The sequence below is a fragment of the Schistocerca gregaria genome, chromosome 2 (assembly GCF_023897955.1).
Source record: "Schistocerca gregaria isolate iqSchGreg1 chromosome 2, iqSchGreg1.2, whole genome shotgun sequence".
NCBI classification, from domain to species: Eukaryota; Metazoa; Arthropoda; class Insecta; order Orthoptera; family Acrididae; genus Schistocerca; species Schistocerca gregaria.
The window spans coordinates 720,351,754-720,367,911 of NC_064921.1; the positions used below are offsets into that span (position 1 = coordinate 720,351,754).

Below are 16,158 nucleotides of genomic sequence, written 5' to 3' on the forward strand. Positions count from 1 at the left end.
TATACAATTTACGAAATTTTCAGTCAAGTTTAATTTTACATTCCTTGTTTAAGGAGAAATGTTATTTTTCTTTATGTAGCATGTACGTTTATTGTGTGATGACCGATTATAAACATCTTTTAGTGTTTCTTTTACTTTCTCTACTAGGAGTTCTGGTGTTTTATCTGTGATTGTTACAGGGATGTTTTAATAACCCCACTGGATGTATGAATGGGAGACACAGATATGTTGATATGGATAACACTGCCCCTATCTGGCAAGAATGCATGCAGTGGGAACAGGGCTGATATCTCAGATTCGTCTTGTGAACTTCTGTAGTATTCAAATATATGACCACCTACAGCAGTCTCTTCCTCAGATGCAGTCGTCCAACTATCTCTGTCAGAGGAATCTGACCACTGTGATTGTTTACTGTGTGCACAGTGCTATGAATCATGAACTTGTGGTTTCCACCCTCACTTGGTTTAACGGCACTGTCATTCCTAAATGTGTGCTTATTGGCTAAGTAGTGATTGAACTTTATTCAACTTAATCAGGAATTACCGCATATTAATATCTGTCGATGTTGGCCCCAGGTACAGGTTATAGCATTGGTGATGAGGTCACAATTTTGATTCAGCAAGCACTACTATGGATGTAAGATTTCTCGAGCTTTTGCAGCAACAACTAAACCAGCATCAGGACTTAGTCAAACATTTAACTAACTCAGCAATGTAGCAGTCAGAGGTGCTGCCAGGCATCCTGGCATTTCAACCTTTTTACAGGGCCCAAGAAGGCTGGAAAGTGTAATAAAAAGCCTCATTCTGCATTTTCAGGCAGATGAAATTAAATAGCCAGGTCACCAAGCCTTTTTGCTGTCCACAAATCCTCAGTTATGTTATCTGTTTCGAAAGTTATACCATTGATCTGATTCATCAGTTTTACTGTTGTCTTACTTATTTTCTTTATTATCTGAGCATTTTCCAACAAAATGCACAAAGTAGCTGCAAAGCTAGAATTCCTACAACTCTGCAGATCAGACATTGTAAGTTAGGGTTAGGCTTCTTGTATTGTCAATTTTCAGGGGTTGAGTGAAAAATGTAAACTCACTTGAGAGTGTGGTAAGTCATAAATGGAAAGCTTAAAATGCGATGTTGTGATCTTCTTAGCCCTTTGGTTGGTATACAAGCTTTGAGACAATACGACTCCTCTCTGGCTGAAGTGTGGCTTTGAAATGTTACAAGAACACAAAAATCATTTTCACCAGATTTCAATATTTTGTATGTGGCCTAGAGCTTTAGAAATCCAGTGTAGCTCATTCCCATAACAGACTCTAAAGTTGTAATATCTTGGGCTAGTACCAGGTGTTGTTTACCGAAATACTTTTTATTTCCTGTTGCCCAGTCTGTTTTTCCTAGCATCCCTGATAGGAATGTCCACAGTATGAGAATGAGTATTATAAGTTTTTACGTCGAAATCATATTGAGGAAGTAAGCTGTAGCATGGCTCTCACCAGGATACAGCCCCAGCCAATTCAAATTATTAATATTTTGGGCAGTGATCAGATGCTGGCATCATGTAAGTCTGTTACAAGCAACAGTGGGTTTTCTTTTCGATGCGAAAGTACTGGTTTCAGTTATAAGCGAGTCTACAATTTTAGTTTGGGTACTCACTTTGCTCAGTAAAGTGTAATCAAAATTGTGGGTGTTCGGTCACCATGAAATGCCGCTTTTAGGTTGTGTGCAAATGATGATCAGTTATAATCACGTGTTTTGGACATTATCATTTTTGGTTAAGGCAGATCCACAGTTCAAGAATACATTTGGCTTTGATGCATTTTGGATAAAAATAATTACATTATGCAGTGTGCTCTCTCCATCTGTTATTATCCTTGACACACTTCATACTGAGTTTATGCCAGTGAATGGACCTGGCTTGGGTAAAGCAATTGCCTTTCAGGCCCATGTTTTCTTAAGAAAACAACAAGTCCGAGATTTTGTAGAGCCCACACAATTTCATTGGCCATTAAGATTCGACTAGATACACTACAACAAACAGTTTTTTTTTCCCTGTTTCCTACTGTCACTGGGCTTCACCATTAGTGGTCGCCAGGAATCCTGAACACTGCCTTTGGTTGTTTGGAAACTTTAAGCAAACCACCGATGCTCAAGAGGACACTGATTCTTATCCTTTGCTTCATCTAGATGAATTCTTTTCTAAACTTTCAGGAAGTAAATCATTCTCAAAAACTGATCTCATGGAGGCATATTTTAAGTTGCCTCTTAATGAAGACATATGGGAGATAATGGTCTTGAACACATAATTTTCACTATCGATATAAAAGACTGCCTTTTGGCGTGAGTAGTGCCCCCACCATATTCCAGAGGTTCCTTCAACAGATAAATATTTGTGTGATATATGTAAAGTTTTTGTTTCCGTTGGGTAGAAAGGGCTTAGGTGTAACTTTTCCAAATACTCCTTCTATTAATTAGCGGCTGCTCATTTATGTTACATACTCAGTGAAGTGGGTCTTTGCTTCACCACAGAATACAAGAGGCTATTCAGAATATGTCTGTGCCTAAATCCATGAAAGGCTGTCAAGTATTTCTCAGAAAAAAGAATTCATAGGTGTGATTTATTTCCCAGGCAGCCTCCACAGACATATATTAAACTGTTTACAAAAATGGAATCCCATTTCAACGGACAAAAAAGTGCCATAAAACCTTTCAGAAGTTAAAATCAGCTCCCTGACTGGCAACCTACCTTGCAACTTACCAGACCCACATGCCACTGATGTTGACAACAGATTCATCCCCACACTGTGTCGAGGCTTTCTCTGTCATCTGTTAAGTGACACACTCATTCCAGCTCAAGAACATCATTCTCCGATCAAAAAGGAAATATTGGCGATCATCTTCAGTGCACTTATATCATCATAAATTTCATCCCGTCACTGATCACAAACATATAATGTCAGACCAAAACTAAATTGCAAAAGTGAATAATGCATCACCTCCATCAATGGGCTACGATTTGATTGACTTCCAATGTTCCATTTACTACCGCACTTCTGCTCAATATTATAACGCAAGTGCAGTGTCTCTCCTTCTGGCAAGTCTGGATACTGAATTTGACCACCAGGAAACTGTTTTCAGTTGGACATCCAACTGGGGCAGTTATTGATGAGTTCACTATAAATTATGTTGCTGCAGAATCTGGGCTGTAATCTCCTCCTTCAATGAGTCCTGCAGAATATCTGGTCATGTAGGCCTCCCAAGCTGTCCTGTGCAGATCCACCTGGCCTTTGCTGTTTTTTTTTTCTTCTTCTTTTTTTTGGCAGCACCAACTTCAGTTTTAGCAAGGTGTTGTGCTTCTTACAGAAGTTAATGAATGCTGCTAGGTGGTGATGCCATCCTCTCTGCAATATCAGATGCTTCAGCTCATGCATCAGTCACACTGGTGTATCCAGGTTGAAGAAACTGGAAAAATGCTACATCTTCCTCCAGGGAAGTGGGATAGGACTGCTCTCATTCTCTGTACACATAAATTATCTAATGGACACAGTCTGTGACTATTCATTAATGACACTGTGGTGCATGGGAAGGTGCCATCATTGAATGACAGTAGGAGGATACAAGAGACTGAGACAAAATTCCTAGTTGATGTAATGAATGACAGCCTGCTCTACATGTAGAAAAATGTAAGTTAATGCAGATTACTAGGAAAAACAATCTTGTAATATTCAAATACAGTGTTGGCAGTGTGCTACTTGACAGAGTCATGTTGATTAGACATCTAGGCATAATGTTGCAGAGTGATTTGAAATAGAACAAGCACCTAAAGTTAGTAGTAGGGAAGGTGAATGGTTGACATCAGTTTATTGGGAGGATTTTAGGAAATTGTATCCCAGATATAAAGGAAACTGCATACAGAACACTAATGCGAACCATTCAGTATTAATTGAGTGTTAGGGATCCACACTAAGTCAGATTAAAGGAAAACATTAAGAAATTCAGAGGCAAGTCTCTAGATTTGTTACGAGTAGGTTTGATCAACATGTGAATATACCATAAATGTTCATGAACTGAAATTGGAGCCGCTGGAGGAAAAGGAAAGTTCTTTTATTGAAATATTGTTGCAAAAATTTAGAAAACCGGATCTTGAAGATGGCTGCAGAATGATTCTACTGCCAACAATGAACATTTTGCGCAAGGAAACACAAAGATAAGAGAGAAATTAGAGCTCATATGGAGGAATACAGACACTTGTTTTCCCCTTGCTCTATTTGTGAGTGGACTAGGACGGGAAACGACTAGTAGGGTCACAAGGTATCCTCCACCATGTGCTATATGGTGGTTTGCAGAGTATATTCTAAATGAAGATATTGATGTAGAGCTACCAGCTTGTATGGATGGCTTTGCACAGTGTGATTGCCACAATGTGCCCCACCTCACCCCAGACATTCTTTCCATGGTCAACACTTACACAGTCATGGACCAAGTTAATGATGACTTTATGAGCCTCTTCTTGAGGTCCACACATTTAATCATTGTGGATGCATTTCCCACTACTTGTACGTCATGTGCATCCAGCAGACAACAGTAGAAACCACAGTGGGAGTCTTGGAGTGGTCCCCAATTCACAGCGACTAATTTCAAATGGTTCTCAATGGACTCAGACAGGCTGGCAGAATGGTTTGTTCAGACTTTTACAATCCAAATCATGGAAGCCTTAGTATATGTAACAAACACCTACCCAGTTTCTTACTGGCCCACACCCATCAATGGTTGAAGCCAGGCGAAGCTCCTTCAAGAGGCACTCTCACAGGACATTTCTGGATCTCCCGTGTTCATCCTAGAACATGAAGCAGACCCAGCTGTGCTGCTCCATGGTGCTGACACACAGATTCGTGTGAAATCTTGGGTGGATTCAGAGGTCCTTGGTGGAACAGCAAATGCACTAGATGGTGGTGGTGGTTATAACACCTGGGATGCTGCCTCAACACAACATCCAACTCCAGTTGCAGCACACTAGTCCATGGCCTCCCTCATCATGGTGTCCACTGTTGCCACACTCACTGCAACACTGTAGCCTTCCGCACTCACAGATCACAGAGGCTGGTGATCTAGTCCCTTCCCTTCCTCCAAGCTGCGGGATACACAGCTTCACCCACAGTTGAATCACTGGACCTGCTGCAAGCTCTGGATATCTTTGAGGACATCACCAGCTCCCAGCCATTTTCACTACACTGCCCTTTCTCGTACCACCCGGGCAGATGTCAACTCTAGATGCCAGTACAAAGACACACAAATAGATGAAATGGATATATCGATGTGGGTGCACTGCCACATCTGTTAAGGGTATCTGCAGCAGAACATAGCCAATATTGCAGGCTGATCACATGAACATTCACAGTGAGCAAATATAAGGCTGCTTGTCAGTGATCTCTTCTTCAGTTGCTGTTATCCAACTTGTGTCTACCAGTGGAATATGAATGCTGTTACTATTCACCGTGTGCATAGTGCTATGAATTATGAACTTGTGGTTTCCACCTCCACTAGGTTTACTGGAAATTCGTGCTTGAGAGTAGCTATTGGACTTTATTAAACTTAATCAGGACTGTCTCATATTTTATGTTCAGGAAGGAGTTATTGCAATCTCTGACACATCCAGGCAAAGAATTCATTGGTGAAAAATGAAAATTTAAACCAAGGGCAGGAATCAAACCTGGTCTCCTGCTTACTTGGCAGATGTATTTACCACATACGCCATATTTGTACAGTTGTTACACACAACTGTATGGACTATCCAATCCAAATTTCTATTAACCTCACACTGCCAAAGTAGTGTCCCCTAACCCTTCTTCCCCGTTTGTTCGTCACATCTCCCAAAGTCAGGCAAAGAGTCCTCTGCACTGATGATCATACATAGAATATCAAACACAGAAATGGAGACATCACTCATATAGATGTATCTCATATTAATTTCTACTGTAGTTCAGATAAATAAACAGCTGAGAACTATTACTGTTTGGTTTGTGGATAAATAGACAGTTTCTATTTGTGGACACAGAAATTAATTGTGTTCAGCCAACATTATTGGCTCTATCTGAGGGTTATAACAGCTGTCGTCAGTGAAGAGAAATTTAGCTGGAAAGCCATTACTTCTCTAAGGAGGTTGTAGTTACTCAAGTATTTTATTAGTCTGGCTTTCTTAATGAATTGTATCATTTTTTAGCATGATGACAGAAAAGAAATGGGCCTGTAGTTTTCTACGTCTTTTGCATCACTTTTCTTTAGTAGAGGTACAGCACTTACCTGTTTCAGATTAATTGGAAAGTTATCTGAACTGATAGACTCATTTATTACGTCAGTTATTGGTTATAGTATATTGCCTACATAATCTTCATATGCACATACTGACATTTCACTTATGCCTGCTGACTTCTTATTTCTTAAATTTTCATTCCCTTTTCCTGTCTTCATACTCTATGGTAATTAACACCATTGTACGTACCCTATAATTTTTCACTGTAACCTGATTGGTTTTGGAATCTTTTTTGTGGCTTCTCTGCTAATATCAAAAAATTATTCATAAAATTGTTCTAGTTTCTGTGGGTCATGTACCTACCTTCCCCTGTCTTTACTTATGATTTATTGTGATTCTGTTTCTATTTTCCTGTTTCTTGTCTTACAACCTTGCAGACTGATTTGCTTTATTTTTATCATTACATACTGTTTCATTATTTGCTGAATTTTATGCAGTGAGCAACAACTTCCTGTAAATACTTTTGTGTCTCTGATAATACTGAAGAAATTCTGGCTCACTTTGGGTTTCTCTTATGGAACTAAGATATTTCATGCTCTGGGAGGACTTTCTTATACAGGGTGTCCCACATAAAACCGGTACACCTCACGCCAAAGAGACAAAAACAGTGAACTAACTGACAAAGAATAGATAACAGTAACATTAACGAACATGCAGTCACCTGTTTAGAAGAGATGCTGTATGTGGTGGGCACGTGCATCCAGGCATTGCTGACTGTGTGGTGACGTTACCAGCAACATGCTGTAATTCTGCAGGCATGATGATAATGTTCCATTTAAGATTGTCTATTGTGTGAGGACTGCAAGCATACACTTTGCCCCATAAATGAAAATCACACAATGTTAAGGTTTTCAGAAATTACTGCAACCAGTCGCCTTTTATGTAGATGTATTTTATTTAACCATGACCGGTTTCGAGCTGCCTAGCAACTCATCATCAGATGGTATATACATTCAGTGATTTTTTGTACCCATTGTGTGGGTGGTTGAGTATCTGTGGCTAGACAGAAACGAGAACAAATAATCGCTACATGTGGTACAGTAACACGAAATATTTACAGCATAATTTATGTTTAACGTATAAGAGCAAATAATCACTACATGTGGTACAGTTACACGAAATATTTACAGTTTAATTTACGTTTTGAGGTGTTACTTACAGATAAATCTTTCTGCAGGTATATATATTAAAACTTTCTCTAGATGTTTTGTTTCCAACAGTGCCTCATGAAAGTAATATACATATCTTTTAGTACATGATGTACAAGATACATCCCTAATGACTTGCGGAGACTTCTCTTGATGTTCATGTGAATCCTGTCTACAGTCTCATCATTGTCGATCGCCTAGTCCTCTGCACATTCTGAACGGATTCTAAAGCCCTCCATTTCTGGTACGGATCTTGAATAGTGCTGGTCTGCCAGGATAGTTCACTTGAAACATTTCTTTACAGTTCTTGATGGAGCCTGTCTTCTCATAACACTCCACAATATCTATTCACTGTTCTAATGCAAACTGCCCCATTTCTGTAACAACTCAACAATACAAGCTTCTCACAATTGCACACAGCTGCACTCAACTTTTTGCTAAAATGCAGTTTAGCAAACATTTGAGACAGTGTTATCACTTCACAAGCAATTCAACTAATATAATTAACCAATAGTGAGGCGTACTGGTTTTATGTGGGACACCCTGTACCTGTTGTTATCCACTTGTTTTTATTGGGCACTGCTACTGATGTGAATACATGTGTGTGTGTGTGTGTGTGTGTGTGTGTGTGTGTGTGTGTGTGTGTGTGTGTGTGTGTGTCTGCGCACGCGGGCGCCACATATTAAATCAGCTACAGGCTAATAGCTACTTTTACTCATTTTAGTTTATTCATCAGTTTGTGTTATTTTGTCATTAATTATAATGTGTCTAGTTACTAATGCACTAATATGGCTTAGGGTATCTGCAACCAGATTTTTAAAAAAATATTGTTCTGAACGATTAATGCCATTAGAAATTTCATATGAAATCTGTTCTACAGCAAACCGATAAGTGAAGTAAGAGGGGTTAAGAGGAGAAAAATAGCAGAGAGCAGGAAAAAATGAAACTGCATGAAAATAACATTGTTTATTGTCCCAGAAAGTGCACTGGATCACTATATTTTCAGTCACATGCAACAGTCAGTTGTATCTACACAGACTTAAAATTTTATTCCACAAATCTGTTTTGCCATTCCTGCAGTGACGAATCACATAACGTAAGTGTTTTTCTGCTCTCCTATGTCCATGTTTTGTACTGTTTCTCCACATACATCCATTTGTACATTCATGGGATATATCAGAGTGATCATTTGAGAAATTGTATGGCGTTCTCTTCACTGTTAAGGCTGGCACTTGACCTCCGTTTTTATATCTCATAGAATTAAATGCAAAGTAGTCATGCAGACTAATGCTTTTACATTTTTCATTCAAAAGATGTTCTGATATTGGTTGTTCTTTTACTTTAAAAACACCCTGTGTATTACTGACATTTTGGAAATTTGTAATACTTTTGTTGAGCTCTGGCACCATAGGGATGCCAAATTCTGTAGTGGTGCCACTTATACGTAGCGGTATATCTTTTATTTTATTTTTGGAATGATTTTTATTGTGTGTTTTATTCTCATTGTTATTAAGCAGTTGCTTGAGGCTGTCAATATCTTGTCTTTGTTGTTTCAGTTCTTCCATGATATCTCGATTAACCTCTCCACTAGAACTATGTACTGCTGCTACCATAACAACAACATTTTTATTACACTCTTCACTTTTGAGTAAGGAGGTTTCATCTCTAAACAATACAGGAATTGTTACATTACCATTTAACACATTCTCATCATGTTTACAATCCTTTAGTAAATTAACTGCTGCCTGTCTCTTTTTATGGGTGTGAGAATGACGATAGCATTTATTTGCTTCGCTTCTAGTAGAGTCATAAATCTGTTTATTGGCGTTGGAACTAACGTGTTCATTGTCATATCCAGAAGAACTGGTTGTATGGCATTTCTCCTCAAATCCATACGTATCTCTGTGAATTGCCTGTCTCTTTGATTTTCTCTTATTATGTCTTTTATAGTTGAGTGTCACAAAAGTAGGAGACTCATTGTCCTGTCGTTTTCTCTCTCTTTTTCTACTTGGGTCTAGTTTCCTCAGTAAATTTTGAAAAAAAGACCATATGCTTCTCTTCTTTGCAAATTTTTTTGTGGGTTCTTCGTTGGCTGTTATATTAGCAAAAGTGATCCTAAAACCATTCGTGGTAATATCTTCATCTGAATTTTTATTTCCTTTTCTGAACTGCAGGCTACTGATACCTCTCTGATCACAGACATGTGATTCACTCTGAAATTCATTCTCTAGATGTCCCACTTGTATAGTATCTGCAATTTCATTGGATTTCTTTCTAAGTTTCGTATCACAGCTATTGCTTCCAGTTTTCTGTGACATTTCCTGTAGCCAAGGACCTAAATTTTTTGCTTTTGGATTGTATGAGAAATTATGACCCATTGTAGGAAATTCTAACGAATTTCCTTTTGGTCCTAATGTATTCATTTTGGTATTTGATTTTGTGATTTCTGAATCCCTATTACAATGCACTATTGGAGTTATATTTTCTGATACGTCTGTATGTGGGTAAAAATTACTTTTATTTGCTTTGATGTGAGTTTTGTGATTTCCCTGAAGACCATGGTTTTTCTTTGTTTGATGAACATTGTAGCAGGGTATTTGATATTGATCTTTTGTTTCCCATCCAAGATGGAACTGTTCTGCTGAAACAGTTTTTCTTAAAGAGATGCCATAATTTACTGACTTTCTTGTCACATCTTGCCCATTGATTGCTTGGTGAAGTTCTGGTACACATAGTTTCCTGTCAACTTTTTCATTTAGCAGACCTCTTTCACTTAATAATAATTTGCTGTAGCTGCTTCTGTCACTGGCTTCCAGTGGTAATTCATGCATGACATTACATATAAGTGGATGAGAATTATCACACCATTTGTCAGTTTTTTCATTTGGAAACAGAGCTGTTTTATTTTTTATCAAACATTTTTTATCAGATGAATTAATTTCATGGAAGAAATGCTTATTTACAGTGTTGTTTAAAATCATTGGTTCACTTTCACTGAAATCCTTGCATCTGAAAGCACAGCTATTTCCCATCTCACTGCCATCCACTTTCTCTTTTTTCCCACTTGTAGTGGTAGAGCAGATATTGGTCTCTTTCATAATTTCTCTTTCTCTTCCTTCCAATGGACATGAAACTGGAACTAAACAATTGACATTTTCTTTAGTAGTATTATGTTTGTTGCTTCCAGGAGTTTCTTGAACTGCCTGTGTGACACCCTTTGGTTTAAAAATATGGTGTGACTTAGAATACTTAGCAAACTGTACGAAAAGTGGTGATGCTCCATAATCTCCAGGTCCATCAACAGTCAATATCCTGCAGCTCGCAAGCTCATCTGAGAGTGATTTATGCTGACACTGGGTAATTTTTTCTCCTGATGCCACCACACCAGTGTCCTTGATCTGCTGACACTGGGTAACGTTTTCTCCTAATGTCATCACACCAATGTCAATGGAGTCTCGGCAATGAGTAACTTTTTCGCCAGATGTCATCACACCAATGTCCCTGATCTGCTGGCATTGCTTGCCCTTGCTCAGCTGGCACTGGACAACTTCTTCTACTGATGTCATCACACCAATGTCCTTGATCTGCTGACACTGTGTAACTTTTTCTCCTAATGTCATCACACCAATGTCACTGGAGTCTCGGCAATGAGTAACTTTTTCTCCAGATGTCATCACACCAATGTCCTTGATCTGCTGGCACTGGTTGTCCTTGCTCAGCCGGCCCTGGACAAGTTCTACTGACGTCATCACACCAATGTCCATGATCTGCTGACACTGTGCAACATTTTCACCTGATGTCATCACACCAATGTCTTTGATCTGTCGACACTGAGTAACTTTTTCTCCAGATTTCATCACACCAATGTCCTTGATTTGCTGACACTGAGCAACTTTTTCACCTGATGTCATCACATCAATGTTGTTGATCTGCTGACACTGAGTAACTTTTTCTCCAAATTTCATCACACCATTGTCATCGATTAGCTGGCACTGAGCAAATTTTTCACCTGACGTCATCACACCAATGTCTTTGATCTGTTGACACTGAGTAACTTTTTCTCCAGCTTTCATCACACCAATGTCCTTGACCTGCTGACACTGAATTTTTTCTCCTGATGTAATCTCAGCGATGTCCTTCATCCGTTGGTCATTTCTCTGTTTAACATTGACCATTTTGCGTCCTGCTGATACAGAAGTATTTTTGCACTGCTGTTGTATCCAGAGCTTTGCGATTTCCACAGCATATATTGGTGCCATGTCAGATGGTGATGACCAAATACAGCAATTGCTTTTCGGAAATTTTGGCAAGGTTTTTTCACCTAGTTCCTTTGGACAGGTTTCCATTGGGCAAAACAGTGGATTTTCTACTGAATCTTTGAACTGCATGTTAAAACAATATGAATTTATTGCTTTGGTACTGCAATGAAGTGCGCTAGGCCTACCTGATGCACTTGTTTTTGAGTAGGCGGGCAACAAATTTCTTTCCAAAACTCTGTCTTGACAATGGGCATCACGAGTATCTTGACATTTCATACACCTGTTTCAATGGGCATGATAATATTTATGAGTGATATGTAGACCCATCACAAAGAAAATGTTAAGGCAGTTGAATTACAAATTACTTCTAGAGTACTATTTTTCTGCTGCAACTCTGTGGTAACATTAATGATGGTTGTTCATTTGTATAGTAGTCAGACTTGCATTGAAGGATTCAATATTCTCACTTCCCCACAAACTACTGTGCTAAATGAAACCATTCTGAGATACTTTTGGTACACATCCTACTTGGTGAAGTTTAATTACAGAGGCTGCACTTAAAATATGTGCAATAAAATCGTTTTTTGCTGAGTAGTGTGTGCCTTGAGGATGAATAATACGCTGGTTCGGTATGATCAAATTAACAATTCTTTCCAACGTTTCTGTAACCGCTAATCCCTATTAGGCCACTGCAGTCCCGTGCAGTAAAATTTTGCATGGGCTGTTAGTTGAGCAATCGTTATCGTTATTTCATTGCAAAGATGAGCAAGTGCCAGTTTTCACCAGTTATGGTCAGTAGTTCACGAGCACAGTGTGTAGTCCCAATGAAATTGACAATTATTATGATAGTAGCGTTTGTTTGATATGAACAAAACTATTGCTGTTGGTGTTGATATAACTAACACGGCTCAGATTTGCGCAGTACTTGTGAACGTATGGTTATATATAGTACTTATACATACCATCTTTTACACCGAAATTTTGTTCGCGAAACCAATGTGTTAATGATACTCCATTGTACACAACGCCTATTTTTTTCTGTGGCGCGTTGCAGAGATATCGCTTATTGAATTAAAGACAAAGGATAACACATTCACAAAGAAATTATTCCAGGAATGTATCGATGAGTGTTGTTGACGTCCTGTTGTTGACTTGATTCTCGTCAAGTAAACTGCAACTTCGCGTTTCAGATGGGTCTTTTATAAAATAAATTACTTCGCAAGAGACCACTTGCAGGACACGTGTTCACGACCCCGTCGTTCACTTTTTACGGTATTCCTACTTTGTGAGCCGCAAATAGATTCTACTCTGGAAATAAATTATTGTCATTTAGCCAGAATCTTAGTGGACGCAGTCAAAAACTTCGTCTATTTATCAGATTCGTTTTGTTTATATTAATGTTTGACACAAACAATTACTCATTGTGAATTTTCTATTCTTCTATACGTATTTCCTACAGCAGCACTGCATATCGCATACAACGCACTAAAAGCTTGTCCACACAATGCCTCTTTCTTGTGCGCAATTGGAGATGCAAGGAAATAAAAGGGCATGTGCAAAGATTTGTGGAAAGAACGCATGTTTCCACGTTGCCTCATTGCGCCAACAGTCTGCTGTGACTCCCCTTTTTCGCTTGTGATGAAAAGGCAACAGAACAAGAAAACTCTAGGTAGAGCGCAAGTGAAGAATTACAGTGCGCGCAGAATAATGTGGCCGGCAGATGTGTAGGCGGCTGGGTAAACGCCGAAAGGGTGGCATTGGTGGGCCGGCGAGCCGTCAACACTCCGTGGGGAAAACGTCATAGTAAGCTAAAGCCTGCGCTCCTATTTTTTGTAAATATTAAGTGGTGGCTCTCCACGCCCACACTTGCATGGTGACGATCTAAAAAGATCTACTGTTACTTCTGCTTCAGTTGGTATGTGCAAAGAATTACGCTAAAATGCAACAAAAGCAGTGATTTTTTTCGCATGTCTTGTTAACCACTAGTTACTTTCAGAGAAGCGTCATGAGTGGCGAATTTTGAATCAAACCTACATTTCTCTATTGCTGTGTTAGAATTTGCGTCTTTTGTCAAAACACAGCAGGGTCTACACAATGTCACCTCACTAACATATTGTGCAGGATAGATTCTATTTATTTACGTCTGTGGACTATTCTGTACAATGTTACTGAACATGCTTACATAAAGTTTGAAAACATGTAAGTTTAAAAAATACGTAACTACATGCATATACCAGTAAAATGACTGATTTCTTCAAAAATGGCCTCTGAAGTACAATTATCTTAAAAACGTTGATATATATACATAATTATCAAAGATTAAAATAACTTAATGCTTTGTGGAACTTCTTTTTACACATTTGTACAGTTACATATGAAACATCAAATTAACTTTTTGCTTCAAGGTGTTAACACTGCATGGACAAGTCTCATCAAGCGACATTTTCATTTATTTTTGAAAGCAGGCATGTTTTCTACTATCTTTATATAGTTTGGTAAACTGTTGTACAGATGGCATATTGCATTTACAGGCTCTTTATTAGTTAATTTGAGCTGATTTCCTTCAATATGATAATCTTTTTTTATTTCTTGTTTTATATTTGTGGATATCTCTTTTTAACAATGCAACATGGTTACTTTTTACATAAATAATTGCTACATATATCTATAATGACACTTTTGTCAATATGTTTAGTTCCCTGAATTTATTTCTGTAGAGATCTCTAAGAGATAATTTTGCTATGTATCTTACAGCTTTCTTTTGTAGATTTAGTACTCTTTGTATGTGCTCATTACACAATTTGCCCACACCTGGATACCATATGAGATCTGTGAATGAACTGCCCATAACACATTGTTAGTAGCATTTGTATGTTTATTGCCCTTGACATCTTTATCATTAGAAATATACACTCCTGGAAATGGAAAAAAGAACACATTGACACCGGTGTGTCAGACCCACCATACTTGCTCCGGACACTGCGAGAGGGCTGTACAAGCAATGATCACACGCACGGCACAGCGGACACACCAGGAACCGCGGTGTTGGCCGTCGAATGGCGCTAGCTGCGCAGCATTTGTGCACCGCCGCCGTCAGTGTCAGCCAGTTTGCCGTGGCATACGGAGCTCCATCGCAGTCTTTAATACTGGTAGCATGCCGCGACAGCGTGGACGTGAACCGTATGTGCAGTTGACGGACTTTGAGCGAGGGCGTATAGTGGGCATGCGGGAGGCCGGGTGGACGTACCGCCGAATTGCTCAACATGTGGGGCGTGAGGTCTCCACAGTACATCGATGTTGTCGCCAGTGGTCGGCGGAAGGTGCACGTGCGCGTCGACCTGGGACCGGACCGCAGCGACGCACGGATGCACGCCAAGACCGTAGGATCCTACACAGTGCCGTAGGGGACCGCACCGCCACTTCCCAGCAAATTAGGGACACTGTTGCTCCTGGGGTATCGGCGAGGACCATTCGCAACCGTCTCCATGAAGCTGGGCTACGGTCCCGCACACCGTTAGGCCGTCTTCCGCTCACGCCCCAACATCGTGCAGCCCGCCTCCAGTGGTGTCGCGACAGGCGTGAATGGAGGGACGAACGGAGACGTGTCGTCTTCAGCGATGAGAGTCGCTTCTGCCTTGGTGCCAATGATGGTCGTATGCGTGTTTGGCGCCGTGCAGGTGAGTGCCAAAATCAGGACTGCATACGACCGAGGCACACAGGGCCAACACCCGGCATCATGGTGTGGGGAGCGATCTCCTACAATGGCCGTACACCTCTGGTGATCGTCGAGGGGACACTGAATAGTGCACGGTACATCCAAAACGTCATCGAACCCACCGTTCTACCATTCCTAGACCGGTAAGGGAACTTGCTGTTCCAACTGGACAATGCACGTCCGCATGTATCCCGTGCCACCCAACGTGCTCTAGAAGGTGTAAGTCAACTACCCTGGCCAGCAAGATTTCCAGATCTGTCCCCCATTGAGCATGTTTGGGACTGGATGAAGCGTCGTCTCACGCGGTCTGCATGTTCAGCACGAACGCTGGTCCAACTGAGGGGCCAGGTGGAAATGGCATGGCAAGCCGTTCCACAAGACTACATCCAGCATCTCTACGATCGGCTCCATGGGAGAATAGCAGCCTGCATTGCTGTGAAAGGTGGATATACACTGTACTAGTGCCGACATTGTGCATACTCTGTTGCCTGTGTCTATGTGCCTGTGGTTCTGTCAGTGTGATCATGTGATGTATCTGACCCCAGGAATGTGTCAATAAAGTTTCCCCTTCCTGGGACAATGAATTCACGGTGTTCTTATTTCAATTTCCAGGAGTGTATTTGAGCTTACTTTATGACAAATATTGTTTATGTGCTTCTCCCATGTCAAGTAACTATCCATTGTCATCCCCAGGATTTATAAGTTTCTGTCTCTTTTAGATCCAAGTAAT

The 16,158-nt window shown here is 40.0% G+C and overlaps 1 protein-coding gene across 1 annotated transcript; it reads right to left on the bottom strand.

Moving 5' to 3' along the window:
- Nucleotides 1-8,401: 8,401 nt before the first annotated feature.
- LOC126334851 (uncharacterized) lies at nt 8,402-12,744 on the bottom strand. Its single transcript, XM_049997519.1, has 2 exons — nt 11,464-12,744; nt 8,402-11,355 (listed from the first exon to the last, which is right to left on the bottom strand). The coding sequence occupies exons 1-2, from the start codon at nt 11,987-11,989 to the stop codon at nt 8,474-8,476; spliced, it is 3,408 nt and encodes a 1,135-aa protein (XP_049853476.1). The 5' UTR covers nt 11,990-12,744; the 3' UTR covers nt 8,402-8,473.
- Between the last annotated feature and the right edge of the window lie 3,414 nt (nt 12,745-16,158).